Genomic DNA, 15,138 nt, shown 5'->3' with positions numbered 1-15,138 from the left:
AATGGGTGGGATCAGCAGCGGTAAGAGTGCGGCTGTTGAGCATATCCAGCCGTTCAATGAGCGCTGTAAATATTCATCCTTCTGCCAACCGTAGATACCGCATCAGCGGTGTAAAATGCCAGAAGCCAATCCACGACACCGGTACCCATTCATTCCATACCGTAAACAAACGCAACAACAAGACAAGACGAGATGAATATTCTGCGTAGAAAAGAATAAGACTAAAAAAGGTGGTATTGCAGCAAGCATGACCTCGGACCTCCATATTTATACGCCTCCTTCCACGCTTTCCTACACCAGCTTACACATCGCACCTGCCCACAAGAAAGCACAAGGGAAGCTGGGAGATGGGGGAATGAAGTGAAATGAAATGAAATGAGGTCACGTAGAAAGCAGGCGTTGTGTAAACATATGACTTCAAGGGTATGGGTGTGGGTTATTATGGAGAGATGGACAGACAGCTACATATACAACTACCCACCCAGCAGACTCATCCACGTACAGTATGTTAAATACCCCAACACCCACAGCACACCTCTCCACCAACAAACCCCCCCCCCCCCCAATCCACTCGAAATAAAGACCAGAAAATCCGCACACCTTCACCAGGAAATTGTAAGCTGCTATACTATTCCGATACAGCCGGGCGAAAGCGGGCGAGAAAGAGAAAAAAAAAGAGAGAAAAACCAGACAAGGAAAAGAAGACGGCACAATATACCCAGCCAGACACGCGAAAACCGAGCCATGAAACCCCCTATCCGAACCAAATACAAAAAAAAGAGAAATAAGTACAAAAACGGAAAGAAAAAACCACCAGCCTAAGCAGAAGCAGCCTCACTCTTCCTCTTTGACCGATCCCTCTTCTTCTCCTTGGGCGCCGCCGCCGCCGCCGCCGCCGCCGCCGCAGCAGCAGCAGCATTCTCCTTGTCGAGCTCAGCTTCAGTGCCACGCGTGCTACGGCTAGACTTGGTCTTCTTCTTCGCCGCCGTCTCCTCGACGACGGGTTCGGGGGCCGGGGAGGGAGGGGCAGGGGCAATGGGTTGGGGTGCTGCGCGCTTCTTCTTGTCTTTTTTGGGGGCTGCGGTCTCGACGACGATGGCGTTTGAGGAGGAGGTGGTGGTGGTGGTGGTGGGGGGTGGGGCTACGGCGGAGCGGGATGTAGGTGGCAAGGGGATGGGGGTGGATGTTGTGGCTGGCGCGACGGAGACGGGGGCTGCGTTGGTGGTGGTGCCGTTTGTGACGGGGGCGGTGGCAGTCTTCTGGCGCTTGCGAGGTGTTTTGGCGGGTGGGGAGGGTGCTTTGGCAGCGGGCTCTTCTTCCTCGTCCGAATCGTCCGAGTCCATGGCTCCGGCGTCGGCTTCGATTTCCGCTTCGCCTTCGTCCGAGGCTTCTGCTTCGTCGTGGATGGCTGCGGCGTTGCCGCCTTGTTTGGCAATGTACTCGGCCATTTCGACTTTCCATTGCTCCATTGAGTTGCGGTAGGATGCCTTCCATTGCTGTCGTGTGTCAGTCGACTAGACGCTGTGGAAGCTTCATGTCATGGGTACTCACCTCCTTCTCCTCTTCAGAGAGCTCATTCCATCGCTTGTTGACCTCAATCTGCACGGCGTTCTTCTCAATCGTCGCGCCCGGTGCGAGAGCCAACTCGAGGTCTCGCTTGACAATGGAGCGGGCATGCTGGGCATAGAGAAAAGCAGCCGTCAGCGGCTTCTTGGGCGCATTCGGATCGCGAATCTTCTTCTCGCGCTTGCGCTTCTTGCCCTTGTTGGCCTCGGCGGCAGCGGCAGCGGCAGCAGCGACCTGGCTGGCGGTTTGGATGGCCTGGCCTACGCCATTGGACGCGACGGCTGCAGCGTCCATGGCAGAAGTAGCGGCCGCTGCGACGGACGTGGGAATCTGGAGCTTGTCGAGGTCGCCATCTTCACCGGCGAGGATGGACGAGGTGTGCTGCATGTATGCGCGTAGGAGATCGTTGAGGCCATTCTGGACGTGGGTGAGGCCACCCTGGAGGTTGCTGAGAGCGACAATGACCTGATGGTACGAGTGAGTATGTATTGTTTCGTGAGTTGTCATCATGGCCGCTGCTGTCGTAGCGCTGGGGCGGCTCGGTGATGCTGCTGCTTGCGCCAGCGTCGTTGCGCCAGAGCATCCGCCGTCGTGGCGCGATAAGACGCGCTGGTCGGGCGAGCCATGCGCGAGACGAGGACTGTGGGTAGGCGGGTTGCAGCGCAGTTGCAGTGCAGTGCCGTGCAGCAGGGTGGACGAGACACAGAAAAGGCCACTTACGGAATCGCGCGTCTTTGTGTACTGTTCAATCGAGACCATGAGCTCGCCAGTATCTTCGCGCTTCTGCTTGGGCGCCATAGTGGGCGATGTTTTGTTGTTGTGCGCGGTTGGTGGTGGTGGGCGGGGATGGCGGCAGTGAGGGTTGGGGGAGCTGGGGGCGCGGTGGTGTGTTGGGGGGGGGGGGGGGAGGGGGAAAGGGCGGATGCAGCGGGTGTTGGGGCGGCGGTGTTGTGGGTAGAGGGAGGGAGGGAGGGAGGGAGGGAGGGAGGGAAAAGGCGAGGAGAGAGGCGGGACAGGGAGGGAACGCGCCAAACTTTTTGGGGGGTTTGGGGGTTGGGGGGTTGGGGGGTTGGGGGGGGGGGGTGCAGCCGGGTTATGTGACAGCCAAAGCAGCCAAAGCTTGCCCTCCTTCCCCCCCTCCTCCAAGCGACGCTGCCTGTTTCCGGGCACGAGGCCGGCCACAAGCCTGGCCGACACCGGGGGATGGGGGGAGGGGGGGGGGAACAAAGCGGCGCCTGCAAACTGCCTGCCCTGTCCCACAACTGTTTGCAAACCTGCTGACTGCTGACCCTACTCTACCAAATTACAGCGCCCTGCCTGTGCCAGCATGGTAGCAACGCGGGCAGCACACACACACACACTCTCTCTCTCTCTCTCTCTCTCTCTCTCTCTCAGCCTGCCTCTACCTGCCCTGCCCACCTGCCCGCATGCCCACACCACTGCCCACTCACACCACCCACTCGCCCATTCCCCCCCGTCTCCCAAACAATCGACGCTCCCCCCTCTCTAAACCATTCTTTCCCCCACCCAATCTCGCAAACACCCCCTCTGCACAACACACCCAACAGCACCACCAATCCAGTGCAAATCCTCCCATCCCCAGTCCCCCTGCCCCCCCGTCCCGCTAACCCCCCCGTGCGCCCAGCACGCAGCCCATTTCCCGCCCGCAACGCTCGAGGTGTAGGTACGGGCGGGAGCTGGACCGGTAGGGGAGGCTGCTTGGTCAAAGTAACCCATCTTGCCCGTTTGCACCCTTGATGCTGGCCATCTCTCCCCCTCTCACATCGTCATGGGACGGTGTGGACTGTTGAAGAAGAACGGATTTCAAAGCTTCCTTCACAACCCTCTTTCTTCTCTTCTGCCTCTCCCACCCTTTCCATCCCCCCACTCTCTTCTTCATCACGCCTAGATTCACGTTTCCAAAGGAAGAAACAGACTTGCAAAAGAGGCAAGGATCCATCTCTGATGCCTCCAAACAGGCTCCAGAAAATAAAGTACCGCCGAGTAATGCGCACTACAAGGCACAGACAATGCCCAACCCCTCTCAATCCACACGCAAAAAACACAAAAGAACCCTCGCAAACATCGCCCATCGCCCATCGCCCATCGCCCATCGCACATCGCCCATCGCCCATCCCCCATCCACACCTCCACCCAAGTTCCCTAAAACACAAAATACCCCTGCGTCAACGGCAGACTCTCCGCAGGCTCGGCCGCACACACCACCCCATCCGCCTTGACCGTATACCTCTCCGGATCCACTTGCATCCTGGGCATCGCATCGTTGAACTTCATGTCGCGCTTGCCCACCTTTCTGCAATCCCTCACCGCCTCCACCCGCTTCTTCAGCCCGTACGAGCCAATCGTGCCAGAGGAAATCGACGCCTGCGATACAAACGTGATGCCGGACGAGGGCACCAAGGGGGCAAACATGGGCCGCATAATAATCGGTTCCACCGTTGGAATGGACGCGTTGGCATCACCCTGACCATCGACCTTCTGTTAGCATCTCGTGTCCTCGCGGGCATCATCAACGGGAAACAAGAGGCTGGAGGAGAGGGAATAGACGCACCATTTGTGCCCATGCGCACCACCCATTCTTCACAATCAGTGACGGCTTGGTGCCAAAGTTTCGCGGCGTCCAGAGGACTAAATCGGCCACTTTGCCTACTTCGACACTACCAATCAGGTGGCTCACACCCTGTGCAATCGCCGGGTTGATGGTATACTTGCTGATATATCGCTTCACCCGGAAGTTGTCGGCCTCCGTACCCTCGTCTTCTTTCAACGTACCACGCTGCACCTTGTTCTTGTGGGCCGTATTCCACGTACGTAGAATGACCTCGCCACAGCGGCCCATGGCTTGTGAATCCGATGACATCATCGAGATGGCACCCAGATCATGAAGCACATCTTCTGCCGCAATCGTCTCGCCGCGGATACGTGACTCGGCAAAGGCAACGTCTTCGGGAATGTTGCGGGAAAGATGGTGGCACACCATCAGCATGTCCAGGTGCTCGTCCAGTGTGTTGCGAGTGTACGGCCTAGTGGGATTGGTGGATGACGGCAAAACGTAGTCGTGCTCGACAACACTGATAATGTCTGGAGCGTGACCTCCACCTGCGCCTTCGGTGTGATAGGTATGAATCGCACGGCCATTGATTGCATCAATTGTCTGTTCAACGAAGCCAGATTCGTTTAGAGTGTCAGTATGAATGAGCGTCTGGATGTCGTACTCGTCGCAAACTGTCAAGCATGCGTCGATGGCTGCCGGTGTACTTCCCCAGTCTTCGTGCAGTTTCAGACCGCACACCCCAGCCTCTGCTTGTTCTCGGAGGGGCTCCATGTCCGAGTCATTGCCCTTTCCAGTAATGCCAAAATTTAATGGCAGCGCATCGATGGCCTGAAGCATCTGTTTGATGTGGGTAGCGCCGGGAGTACACGTGGTCGCATTGGTACCAGTGCTGTGATGATTAGTATGCGTAGGTAGTCATGTTCACAAACACATACCTTGGTCCTGTGCCACCGCCAAGCATGGATGTAATTCCAGAGGCGATAGCTTCCTGAGCCTGCTGCGGGCAAATGAAATGGATATGCGTGTCGAAGCCTCCTGCCGTTACAATCTTGTGTTCTCCTGCAATGACATCGGTACATGATCCGACGACGAGATTGGGATCAACGCCATCCATGACATCTGGGTTGCCCGCTTTGCCTATACCAACGATGATGCCGTTTTTGATACCAATGTCGGCTTTGAAAATGCCAGTCCAGTCGACAATGAGTGCGTTTGTAATGACCGTGTCCAGAACGTCCTTGTCTGAGCGGCCCCCAGCCTGGCCCATGCCTTCTCGCATAGTTTTGCCGCCACCAAAAGCACATTCGTCGCCATACTTGGTCATGTCCTTTTCCACCTTGATCCATAGGTCGGTAGCACCCAGCCTGACCCTATCACCAGTGGTGGGTCCAAACATGCTTATGTACGTATTGCGCTCCATGGTACAAATGTCGATGTGTGCCGCATCGCCAGCAGGCTCCGGCTCGTGTAGAAAGCCCCCCACCTTGAGCTTCTCCATGATATTTGACGCGACCGACAGGTCTTGGATGTTGCCAGTCGCGATCCTGTTGCCTCCCTTGATAACTTGATTGCCCGCGATTTTGACCAGCGTCACGGTCCTAGTATCGCCTGGCTCGAATCGCACAGAGGTCCCGGCAGGAATATCCAGCCGGTAGCCATGAGCCCGTACGCGATCGAATTGGAGCTGAGGATTTGTCTCGATGAAATGGTAGTGGGAGCCCACCTGCAAGTACATGATCAGCGTCTGGCCCTCGAAATTACAATCTCATAACAAACCTGTATAGGGCGGTCTCCCATGCTCTTGACCTTGAGCCTAATCCTCTGACGTCCCTCGTTGAGCTTGATGATGCCCGCCTCGCCCTTGACCGCAACGACTGCGCCAGGCTGCTTCGTAAACTCGTACACGCTTGCGTCGGGCAGGGGGAACATGTCCTGCGAGGGAATAGGCAGGAACGAGCCGTATAGGGCTCTAGCAAGGTCGCCATCGTCCGAGGCGATGGGATGGTGGACGGTGACCAGATAGGTGCCGGTTGGAAATGTGCCCTCGACCATCAAGGCAGAGAGGGAAGCAACGACTTCGGGTTGGACATGGCGGCGACCCAACATGGTCGTGCCAATGGACATGAGGTCCGCAACGGAATGGTTTCCATCTCGAATCAGCTGGGCACGCGTTGTCAGTGTTGTGCGTGTGTGTGCGTATGAAGGTTGTGTTGACCTACCTCTTGGAGATTATTCGCAATCAACGCCTGGCTTTGATTAATGGAATGCTCTTCCAAGCACACACACACGTGCTCTTTTTTTCTCCTCTTTTTTTTTCCGTACTCACAGTGGCTTCAGAGTGGTTCAACTTGACGCCCCTTGCCAGTCGGCGTTGTGCAAGCAGGCCAAGCTGCGAGATGACAAGCTTATCGAGCTGTTCGGCAATCACGAGTTAGCAGGAAGCGGGGCACACTACCACGCGAAGGGGAACAAGCACAGATCACAGACACACAAACACACACCTCCTTTGGGCACAACTGCATTGCGGAGAAAGCGTCAAAACACCCCCAATAGATACGATGACTGCTGCTTGCTCAACTGAACTGGCGAACGCGATATTCTAGTAGCTACACCGAAAGCACTACCCGACGCCGCCATGCTCTAGGAGACAGACCGCTTCTCACCTTTGGCCGTTTCGGGCACAAGTGATTTCTGCGGGGGGTGGCCCGGCGATAAGACAGATGATGGACTGATAAGCAAAACACCAGTCAGCATTATAATTCACGTTAAGCTTCCATCCTATTGCATTTCATCTCGACATGCTCATGCCCGACCACCACTGGCCGAGACACCACAAATCAAGAGAAAGATGCTCGCCTCATCACAGCAGCCACTCCGTCGACGGACGGTACCCGAACAAACAACTCGCCATCCTCACCCCTCCGCACTCAACAAGACGGTAAGACGGCGAGTTACCACCGGCATCACACCGAGACCTACAGATCGTAGCCTCCCCTTCAAATAGGCCCAGTGCTTGCAATTCCATCAGCCGAGTTTAGGCAGAGGAACACTGCAATGCCCGAATACTTGCCTTTTCACGTCAACAGATATATCAATCATCTAGAATGCGGTTACTGTGATTTGATCGATCACATATATCAATCATTTACAATGCGGGTACTGTGAATCGACCGAATACATACACCCACCCAGACATGCCCTTGATGAGTTCACCGCTGATATGTACACTCTTACTCCATTCCCACCCCCTTCCTCTCTCACACCAACAGTAAATCACATGCACATTGACTCCAAAAAGACCGCGAATAAAACTATGATTGTGTGTCCTAGCATGGTCCCAACGCTGGAAATAGTATCCCCCAAGTGCTGCCGAACCCTTCCCCATCATCCCAGTATCTCACACATGACACGTCTAGACTATTGTAGTAAGCATACATGTCTCCTCTGCTTACTTCTTACTAAGACCCGGCATCCTCTTCACCCCATCTCCAAGCTCAAGTGTACATATCCGCAGTCTCCAGCCCAGTAAAGACTTGAAATACTCCGTCTAGCACTACCGTACGGGAATCCACCAGCCTGACTCAAGCACCATCTTTTCCTACTTTCACATGAAAGCACTTACACTGCAACCACGAGCCAATGTGAAAAATCCCAATAGTGAGTGAAACATCTAATTCTATCAAACAATTCCCATTATCAAGAAATTAACCTCTCAACATGCTACACCTCTCTATCCTATCCTAACCTATCCTAGTCCCATAAAAACATAAGTCCCCATACCATTATCCCCAACTAAAACTATAGATCTAATCCAATAGCAGGGTAAATCTTCATTAGAGGAATGACAGGAGCGTGAAAGCTGTCGTCCATTCCCAAACCATGTAATCATAACTTCATTATCGCGGCGTGAACGAGGGCTGCACATTACCAAATATCCCACTCCCACTCCCACCCAACGCTCCTCCGCCCATGCTTCTCCCTCCCCTCCAAAGACCTTCCCTCACCCACCAACTCAATAACCCCTCCCCTGCTCCCTCTCAATCAGCTCCAACACCCCCATACCCAGCCCGCTCCCTTTTCCCCCCTCGGCACCCCCCATGACCCCTCCCACAGCCCCACTACCCGTATCCTCATGGAACGGGCTAGCCAGGTTCCATAGCCCAGAATGGACATTGACATGGGCGTCGTGAAGGCCATGCGCGACGAGGTCTTCGGTGGCGTGGACGGCCGGGTACGAAGAATGCACGGGTACGGGTGCGGCTACGTTGGTGTTGCGGAGGAGCTCGTGGCCGGGGGTTGCTTCGAGGTGGTTGTGGTTGTGGTTATGCGAGTGGTTGTGGCCATGACCAGAGTGATAGGAAGCCTGATGATAACTCTCCGCCGCATTCTCCAGCGACGAAATCAGATTCGAATGGTGCCAATTCGGCTTGGTAGAGTAGCAGCTCTCTATGCCGACTACGCCTCCTCCCACACCAACACCCACGCCCAATCCATCGTCCCTCGGTACAGAGATCAGCTCTCCATTCTCGCCAACCGCGAGCCCCAGCCCCGCAAAACTGTCGTGGTCGTGTTCGAGGCCCGCAAGAGCGTGCAGGCCATCCAATTCTGCGTTTGTGCCAAACGCGTCGTAAGCTCCGAGATTGATACTTGGTTCAAATGCGCCGGAGATGGTAATGTGACCGCCGTTGAAATCAAAGTCGTTGGCGTCGTGCGGATAGCTTGAACTTGCAATGGCATCTTGGCTGTGGCAGAGACTGCTGGGTAGACTGCCCTGGGAGTAGTCTGTGCCGGTAGCGGTATTGGGTGCGGACGCCGAGTGGTGCTCCAGGTCTGGTTGTTGCATGGAGGCGAGGATGTCGAGGGAGAGTTGGGGTTGGTTGTGGTTCTGGTTGTGGTGCGAGGGCTGGACGGCGAAGTGATGTGTGCTGTAGGGGTCTAGTGGGAGGCTCGAAGGGTGGTAGAGCGAGTTTTCGACCGGAAGGGAGACAAGGCCGTCCATGGAGTCTGTGGTAGTGTCGGCGATATTCAAGCGAGGCGCTGTATGGTGGTCTTCCTTGATCCATTTCTGGTCCAGCGAGTTCTGGCAGTTATTGAAGCTGACGGGGCGCCATTTCATGCTACCTACTTCGGCGGTGCTGCGAGTTTGTTCAAAGCGCCAGAGTATGGTGAGTACACACTGGGCCTTGTGGGTACCCCGTTCGATACCATACACGTCTTGTGTAGCCGTCAATCGCAGCAGTGATCGCTTAACGCAGTTTTCATCTTTATGCCGGAGACTCTGATACTTGAGCATCCGATTCACCCAGAATCGCGAACCGAATGCAATTCTTAGGCGACCAGACGAACCATGGGGATCGGGGGCGTAGTCGCATGGTGTGCGGTGTTCTTTGAGATCGTGAGCATGCGCGCCGTCGAACTGGGGGTCTGGCGCAATGTCTCCGCTATCATAGAAGCGAGTCGTACATTCGAGAGCCTCGAACATGGAGAGGTCAACTTGTGATTGCAAGTTGAAGGTAATTGAGAGGTTAGCATTCGGTATTGCTTCTGTCATGATCTTGATGGACGCGTCGCACACCAACACCTTTCGATCTGTCTGTGACCAGTGGCTTACTTCTGATTGTAGGAAATCAAACTCAGGGTACTGACTTCGCCAGGAGACCGTGTCCCTGACGTTCAAGTCCCTGGACCGGCCATTCGGTTGAAGACTGGTGAAGTAGTGCACTGGCTGATCATCTTCTTCGACCAACATTGTGAAGTCCGTCACTTCGTAAGGCGAGGAAGACGATTTGGCCCCAATTCCAGCACCTAATTCCAGATTAGATGGCAATGCACCAAATTGAGGCCATGTGTGTGGGCTATCCGTGTCATATCCATATTTGGCTGCAGAGGCCGTGCGTTGCGGGTGATGGCGACCACGCAGATGCGCCGTATGATATGCGTGGGAGGAATCATTCACACGATGTCGTTTCTTGTCATCTTCCTTCAAGGCCATATATACGAGTACTAGAGTGCGGTTAGCATGGCTCCGGTACTCCCTAGCATAGCCCTTATAGATCATGGCAGGGCTCACGGCGTCCAATACAAGCAACCAACATGGAAGTTGGTGGAAGGCGAGGCACGATTGAATACACAAAACAGCGTAACAGCAGTACTTACCAGCAGGTTGATCCTTGAGATGTTGTTTCAACACCTGAAGATGGCTGGAAACCTGTTTCCGACAGCGTCTAATGCCTGTATCTCTATAGATGGAGTATTGGATGAGTTCGTTTCGGCCCCGTAGTTGGCTATCGAGCATATACTTCTTACGACCCATGGGCGGCCATTTGACCAAGGCTACAGTGGTGTTGTCAGTCACAGCAATCAATGGTAGGCCGACAGTGCCACTCAAGGTATCAGCCCTAGTGAGCAAGTCTCTGAATGAGGATGTGAGGATGAAGGGTCAAGAACAAACGTACCTCTCCAAAACGCATGCTCGAGAAATTCGGGCCAGACGCTCTTCTCTTTTTCATCCTTTGGAGCTCCCCGTTGCTCTGCAGCCTTCTTCTCTGCGGCTTCTGCGGCTTCTCTCGCGATGAACTCGGCGGGTGTCAAGACAGGCTGCTTTTCCCTGTATTTTTGATACTTGTCCGATCGACGAAGCATCTTGTATAGTCTCTCGAGTTCATATCTGATCTGCTTTTCGGGCCTCTCGACTCCAAAGCCCACCAGTCCATTGTGCTGCGCGTGAACATTGCCTGTGAAATAGTTTCCGCCCACCAGAGACTGTCTTGCGTAGACGTTTTCGGTTGGGCTTGGGCTGCGTGATATCTTGAGCCGTGGTGAATCAGATGTATTTGTGTATTCGTGAGGCCAGTTGGCGGATCGTTCCTGTAGAGCACTTCGGTTCCGTGATGAACTGACCTCATCTGGTGTATGATGTGAAGCTGGAACATCCGCGGCTAGCACGCATGACTGTTGGTGTTGAAGTTCCATGACTGTTTATGCTATGGTATGCAGTCCAGGCTGACTGCAGGAATGATAAGGGTAAGAATGACGGCTGAAGCAGAATGAATGAATGTCAGGCAGTTGGAGCAATGAATGACTAAGGATTGTGGTTAAATTGGGAGAAGAGAATGTATCGGGTAAGTGGCGAGGCAGATGGTATGTCAGACGATTTACAATGATATATGATATGGTGCAGATGACCAGCCCTCTGGCAGTACTACTTGGTGACAGGTTGGAAAGGCAGGATTTACCGTGCTCCCAGGCAAACCGCCAGGCAGGTCCAATACAACTCCCACTATACTGAAAGTAGGAGTGTGGCCACGCTTCAGGGTAACATGGTGATAACCATGAAATTAGACCTACAGCCGTCGTTCTCGCCCACAGATCGCTATTTCGCTTGTCGTCCAAGTAACTACTTCCATCGCAATTCCTTTCGCCTACTGGAATGGTAAATATTGCCTGGTTAGCAGAGGGAGCAAGGGCATCGAGGCTACTGCCATCTGATCAATTGTCATCTGATTGGACGTGTGCGAGGGAGGCTCGTCATGGAATGCGCTGAACAAGAATGAATGTCAGTGATCGCGAACAACAAACTACGTGAGTCAAGTCTGTATGATCAACAAACGTCTCGTTTGTGGCTGCCTTACTCCCCATGTTTAAGAGCAATATGAAACGCTGTGTGGTGGCCATGCCCATTGATTCACCCCGCCAGGCGTTGTCCTGTCGCGGGCCGTAAAGCGGTGACCTAGATATGGCGTTCAAGTACCATTGTGTCATAGCGTTACTCTTTTCAGTATACCGCGGCCTAAGGGCGGGCCTCTTTTCCTTTGGTCTGGAAAGCAAGGGATGAGAGTAGGGACAAGACAGCCGAGAGGTGTCGCGCTCGCTGTAAAAGTATACTCCTACCAGAACACGCTCGCGCTCGCGCTGCTTAATCATCTAGGTCGTCTTCAGTGCCTGCAACGTTAAACTTCTTGCGCCCACCCGCTGTGAGGCGTTGTAGGGCAACTTTGTTGGCCTGTGCGCCAACCTTTTGTTGCATCTTCTCCAACTCCTTCTCGGGGTCGTCTGACTCCGTCTCTGCGAACGCGAGTACTAGTCGACGCCCTAGGAGATGGGTGTTCTTCAGAGCGTTCATGGCATTGAGAGCGTCGCGTTTTGTGGTGAACTCAGCGAAACCAAAACCACGCGACGACGAATCAAACTTCTTGGGTACCCTGACGGACCGAAGTTGGCCGTAAGGGGTGAACAAGGCGCGAACCTCTTTTTTCTGCATCCTAGGTTAGCACGCGCTGCAGAAAGGTAATCAGAGATACATACACTCGCTTCGAAGGGCAAGTTCTTGATAAGGATCTTGGTGCTCGCTGCCTTCTTCAACGCGTCCTCGCGACGTCTCTCTTCAGCTGCATCCGCACCCTTGTGCGAAGCCTTGATCTGAAGTTTATGACCTTCGAGGTCATGGCCATCCATAGTCCGCAGAGCTGCGGTTGCCGTCTCAGCATTAGTAAACTCGACAAAGCCGAACCCCATGGATAGTACACCGCGTTTGGGGTCGATTTTGGTTTTGACCTTGGCGCTACGGAAACCAGACAAGGGTTTGAAAGCCTCTGTGAGTCTTTCACTCGTGGTCGTGAAGTTGAGGTTACGCACGAAGAGGGTGGCCGTGTCCGATGTCTCGGGTTCAGGCGCATCTTCCAGCAGGTCAGTTGCAGATAGCTTTGTCCCCGCCTTCCCTACAGATACAGGCTGTGGAACGTTGGGCACCACCCCCTCCTTGAACAAATCTTTTGGAGCCTTTTCCAGATAGATGATGGAGTTTTTCAACCTCCGATATGACAACGATGCAAATGCAGTCTTTGCTTCTGCAGCATTTGAATACTCGATGATCGCACTCATTCCTGTTGGCGGCATCAAAAATCTGATCACGGTACCATACTCCTCGAAAAGCTTGCGCAGCTCATCGGAGGTTACACCATGTGGGATGTTTTTGACTAGTATGGCAGTATCACCCTTGGCACTCCGTTGGAAGGCCTCGAGATCGACGCCCTGCTGAGCGAAATAGGTCTTCGTTTCTTGGATGATGTGCGTTTCCGCATGAGCTTGCTTAACTGCGGCATCCGATGACGTCGGGTCCAATAATTCAGACTTGCTGATACCCATACGGGACGCTACAGTTGACATGACTGCGTCGGCCTAATACATGGTCAATAATTATCGGTTGCACTTGGCATGTTACAACATACGTTCATGTACAGAGAATTCCAGTTGAAGGTGGTCTTGGCTGCTTCCTGTTTGCGCCTAATCTCCTTTTGTTTCTTAAGTGGAAGTTTTGAGATCTCAAATTCGTCAAGAGCGGTATCTCTCTTGGCTTTGGCGGATATGATGTGAAGGAGCCGACCTTGGAAGATGGTGTTGTCATTATCCAGGTATGCCTCCACAGCATGATCGTGATTTTGGAACTGAACGAAAGCAAAGCCCTTGCCTTTTCCATCGGCCTTGTTCAAGGGTACATGGACCTGTTGGGAGTCAGCGGTTGGCCTTGCAAAGTCTAAAAAGTACAAATTCCATGTGCTTGCCAATATCAGATTAGAGAGACATCTACTAAAATACTCTCACAAGTCAACCTCATATGCCGTAGCATCGGTTGTCCCTATCTTGACGTTCATCATTGCATGGCGTTATAAGTATAAATAAAAGTCAATGTACTTACTTCTTGGAGGGGTCCATGTTTTGCGAATTGCTCACGCAACTCATCTTCTGTGACTTCGTAATGCAGATTGCGAAGGAACAGGCGGCCAGTCTCTCGTATTCTGTCTTCTTCTGCCGAAGTCGCATCGACATTTGGTTCTTCGGCAGCTGGTGCCTCTGCCTTTGATTCTTCTGGCGCATCTTGTGGAGCAGGCTGGAGAGTGATCTGTTCCACCACTGGTGGTGCCTTCACAGCAGGAACTGCATTTGCGGCAGGTGGCGCTTCGTCATCTTCCACCAGTTCGAGAACTCTGTTGGTCCTTGATCGCAGCCAGTCTGCATCAGACATTACTCCTTGTCCAGCTTCCGGGATATCTTGGTCAACTTCCATGACATCACCCGAAGTGGCATCGACACTACTGGTCGCTACTGCTGGCTCCTGCTCGACTGTAGACGTTGTTTCTGGTTCGGCTGGTGTTTGCACAGATGGCTCCATGACCTTGGGCTTCTTCGATATAACCTGATACTCGTCGTCGCTCTCATCTTCGGGGACGGCAACCTCGGGTACAACGTCGTCTGCCGCGGGAGGCATCTGCGCCTGTTGCAGATCGCCATTTGTCCATATGTTGGTCTTGGACGGAGGTTGATACACCTCCAAGAATTCCTTCAGCTTCGGATCCTGCTCGACTTCGGCCCGCTTGCGCTTGAGCTCGTTCTCCTGTCGTTTGGGTACGTACTCGTCCGTTTTCGGTGTGAGAGCCTCCATCTTTTGCTGTCGCCGGGATTTGGGTAGTTCCTTGTCGGCGATCTAAGGGGTAATCAGCGCCAAAAAATCTCGTGGCTGCCATGACGCATCAGTTGCTTACTGGACGTGCTATCTCCGCATATATCCTTGTCAGCTTGATGAAGGTCTTGTCGAAGTATTTGACTGCCTGGGCCGCATCTTGTGGTGTCTTGTAGCCAACATATCCTATCCGGCGGTGGGGGAAGAACTTGACGTCTGTAATGGGATATCTGCCGAAATGCTTTCGCATGCCATCCTCTGTGAAGTTTGAGGGTAGGCCGCGCACAAATATGCGCGAGGATTCCATTCTGTATATGAGGAATAAGAGCTGCGGCCTGCTCAGGAAACCGTAGCGTGCGATGGATTGGCACGACAATTGATCTCGAGGATCAGAGTGGTGATGGATGTTTTGGCAGAGTGTAAAAGTAATTCGATTAGATGATGGGCGTCAAGAAATTTCGTTGGTGCAGTCGCGCTAGTGCACGCTAGCAACCTCGTCGGTGGGTCGTTTGACCGCCCGAGCGCCTACTCAAGCAACTGA

General features: G+C 53.7%; 4 protein-coding genes across 4 annotated transcripts; all 4 read right to left on the bottom strand.

The window, feature by feature from the left end:
* Positions 1-818: 818 nt before the first annotated feature.
* On the bottom strand, positions 819-2,364 carry IAQ61_001229 (uncharacterized protein; the record flags this gene model as incomplete). The annotated part of the gene is made up of 3 exons (XM_066095023.1): positions 819-1,496; positions 1,552-2,031; positions 2,287-2,364. 3 exons carry the CDS (start codon positions 2,362-2,364, stop codon positions 819-821), a joined length of 1,236 nt encoding a protein of 411 aa, XP_065955331.1.
* A 1,365-nt stretch (positions 2,365-3,729) lies between these two features.
* Positions 3,730-6,663, bottom strand: URE1 (Urease; the record flags this gene model as incomplete). Its single annotated transcript, XM_066095022.1, has 7 exons — positions 3,730-4,050; positions 4,139-5,030; positions 5,077-5,864; positions 5,918-6,301; positions 6,361-6,387; positions 6,468-6,554; positions 6,643-6,663. The coding sequence occupies 7 exons, from the start codon at positions 6,661-6,663 to the stop codon at positions 3,730-3,732; spliced, it is 2,520 nt and encodes an 839-aa protein (XP_065955330.1).
* A 1,490-nt stretch (positions 6,664-8,153) lies between these two features.
* On the bottom strand, positions 8,154-11,113 carry IAQ61_001227 (uncharacterized protein; the record flags this gene model as incomplete). Its single annotated transcript, XM_003840990.1, has 3 exons — positions 8,154-10,144; positions 10,298-10,474; positions 10,597-11,113. 3 exons carry the CDS (start codon positions 11,111-11,113, stop codon positions 8,154-8,156), a joined length of 2,685 nt encoding a protein of 894 aa, XP_003841038.1.
* A 943-nt stretch (positions 11,114-12,056) lies between these two features.
* On the bottom strand, positions 12,057-15,029 carry IAQ61_001226 (uncharacterized protein; the record flags this gene model as incomplete). Its single annotated transcript, XM_003840992.2, has 5 exons — positions 14,680-15,029; positions 13,836-14,621; positions 13,369-13,641; positions 12,446-13,318; positions 12,057-12,395 (listed from the first exon to the last, which is right to left on the bottom strand). The coding sequence occupies exons 1-5, from the start codon at positions 14,902-14,904 to the stop codon at positions 12,057-12,059; spliced, it is 2,496 nt and encodes an 831-aa protein (XP_003841040.1). The 5' UTR covers positions 14,905-15,029.
* Between the last annotated feature and the right edge of the window lie 109 nt (positions 15,030-15,138).

The sequence above is a fragment of the Plenodomus lingam genome, assembly GCF_022343315.1.
Source record: "Plenodomus lingam strain CAN1 chromosome Unknown contig_11, whole genome shotgun sequence".
Classification (NCBI taxonomy): Eukaryota; Fungi; Ascomycota; class Dothideomycetes; order Pleosporales; family Leptosphaeriaceae; genus Plenodomus; species Plenodomus lingam.
Note: the sequence above shows the minus strand (reverse complement) of the source record. Positions and strands in the feature narration are given on the sequence as shown.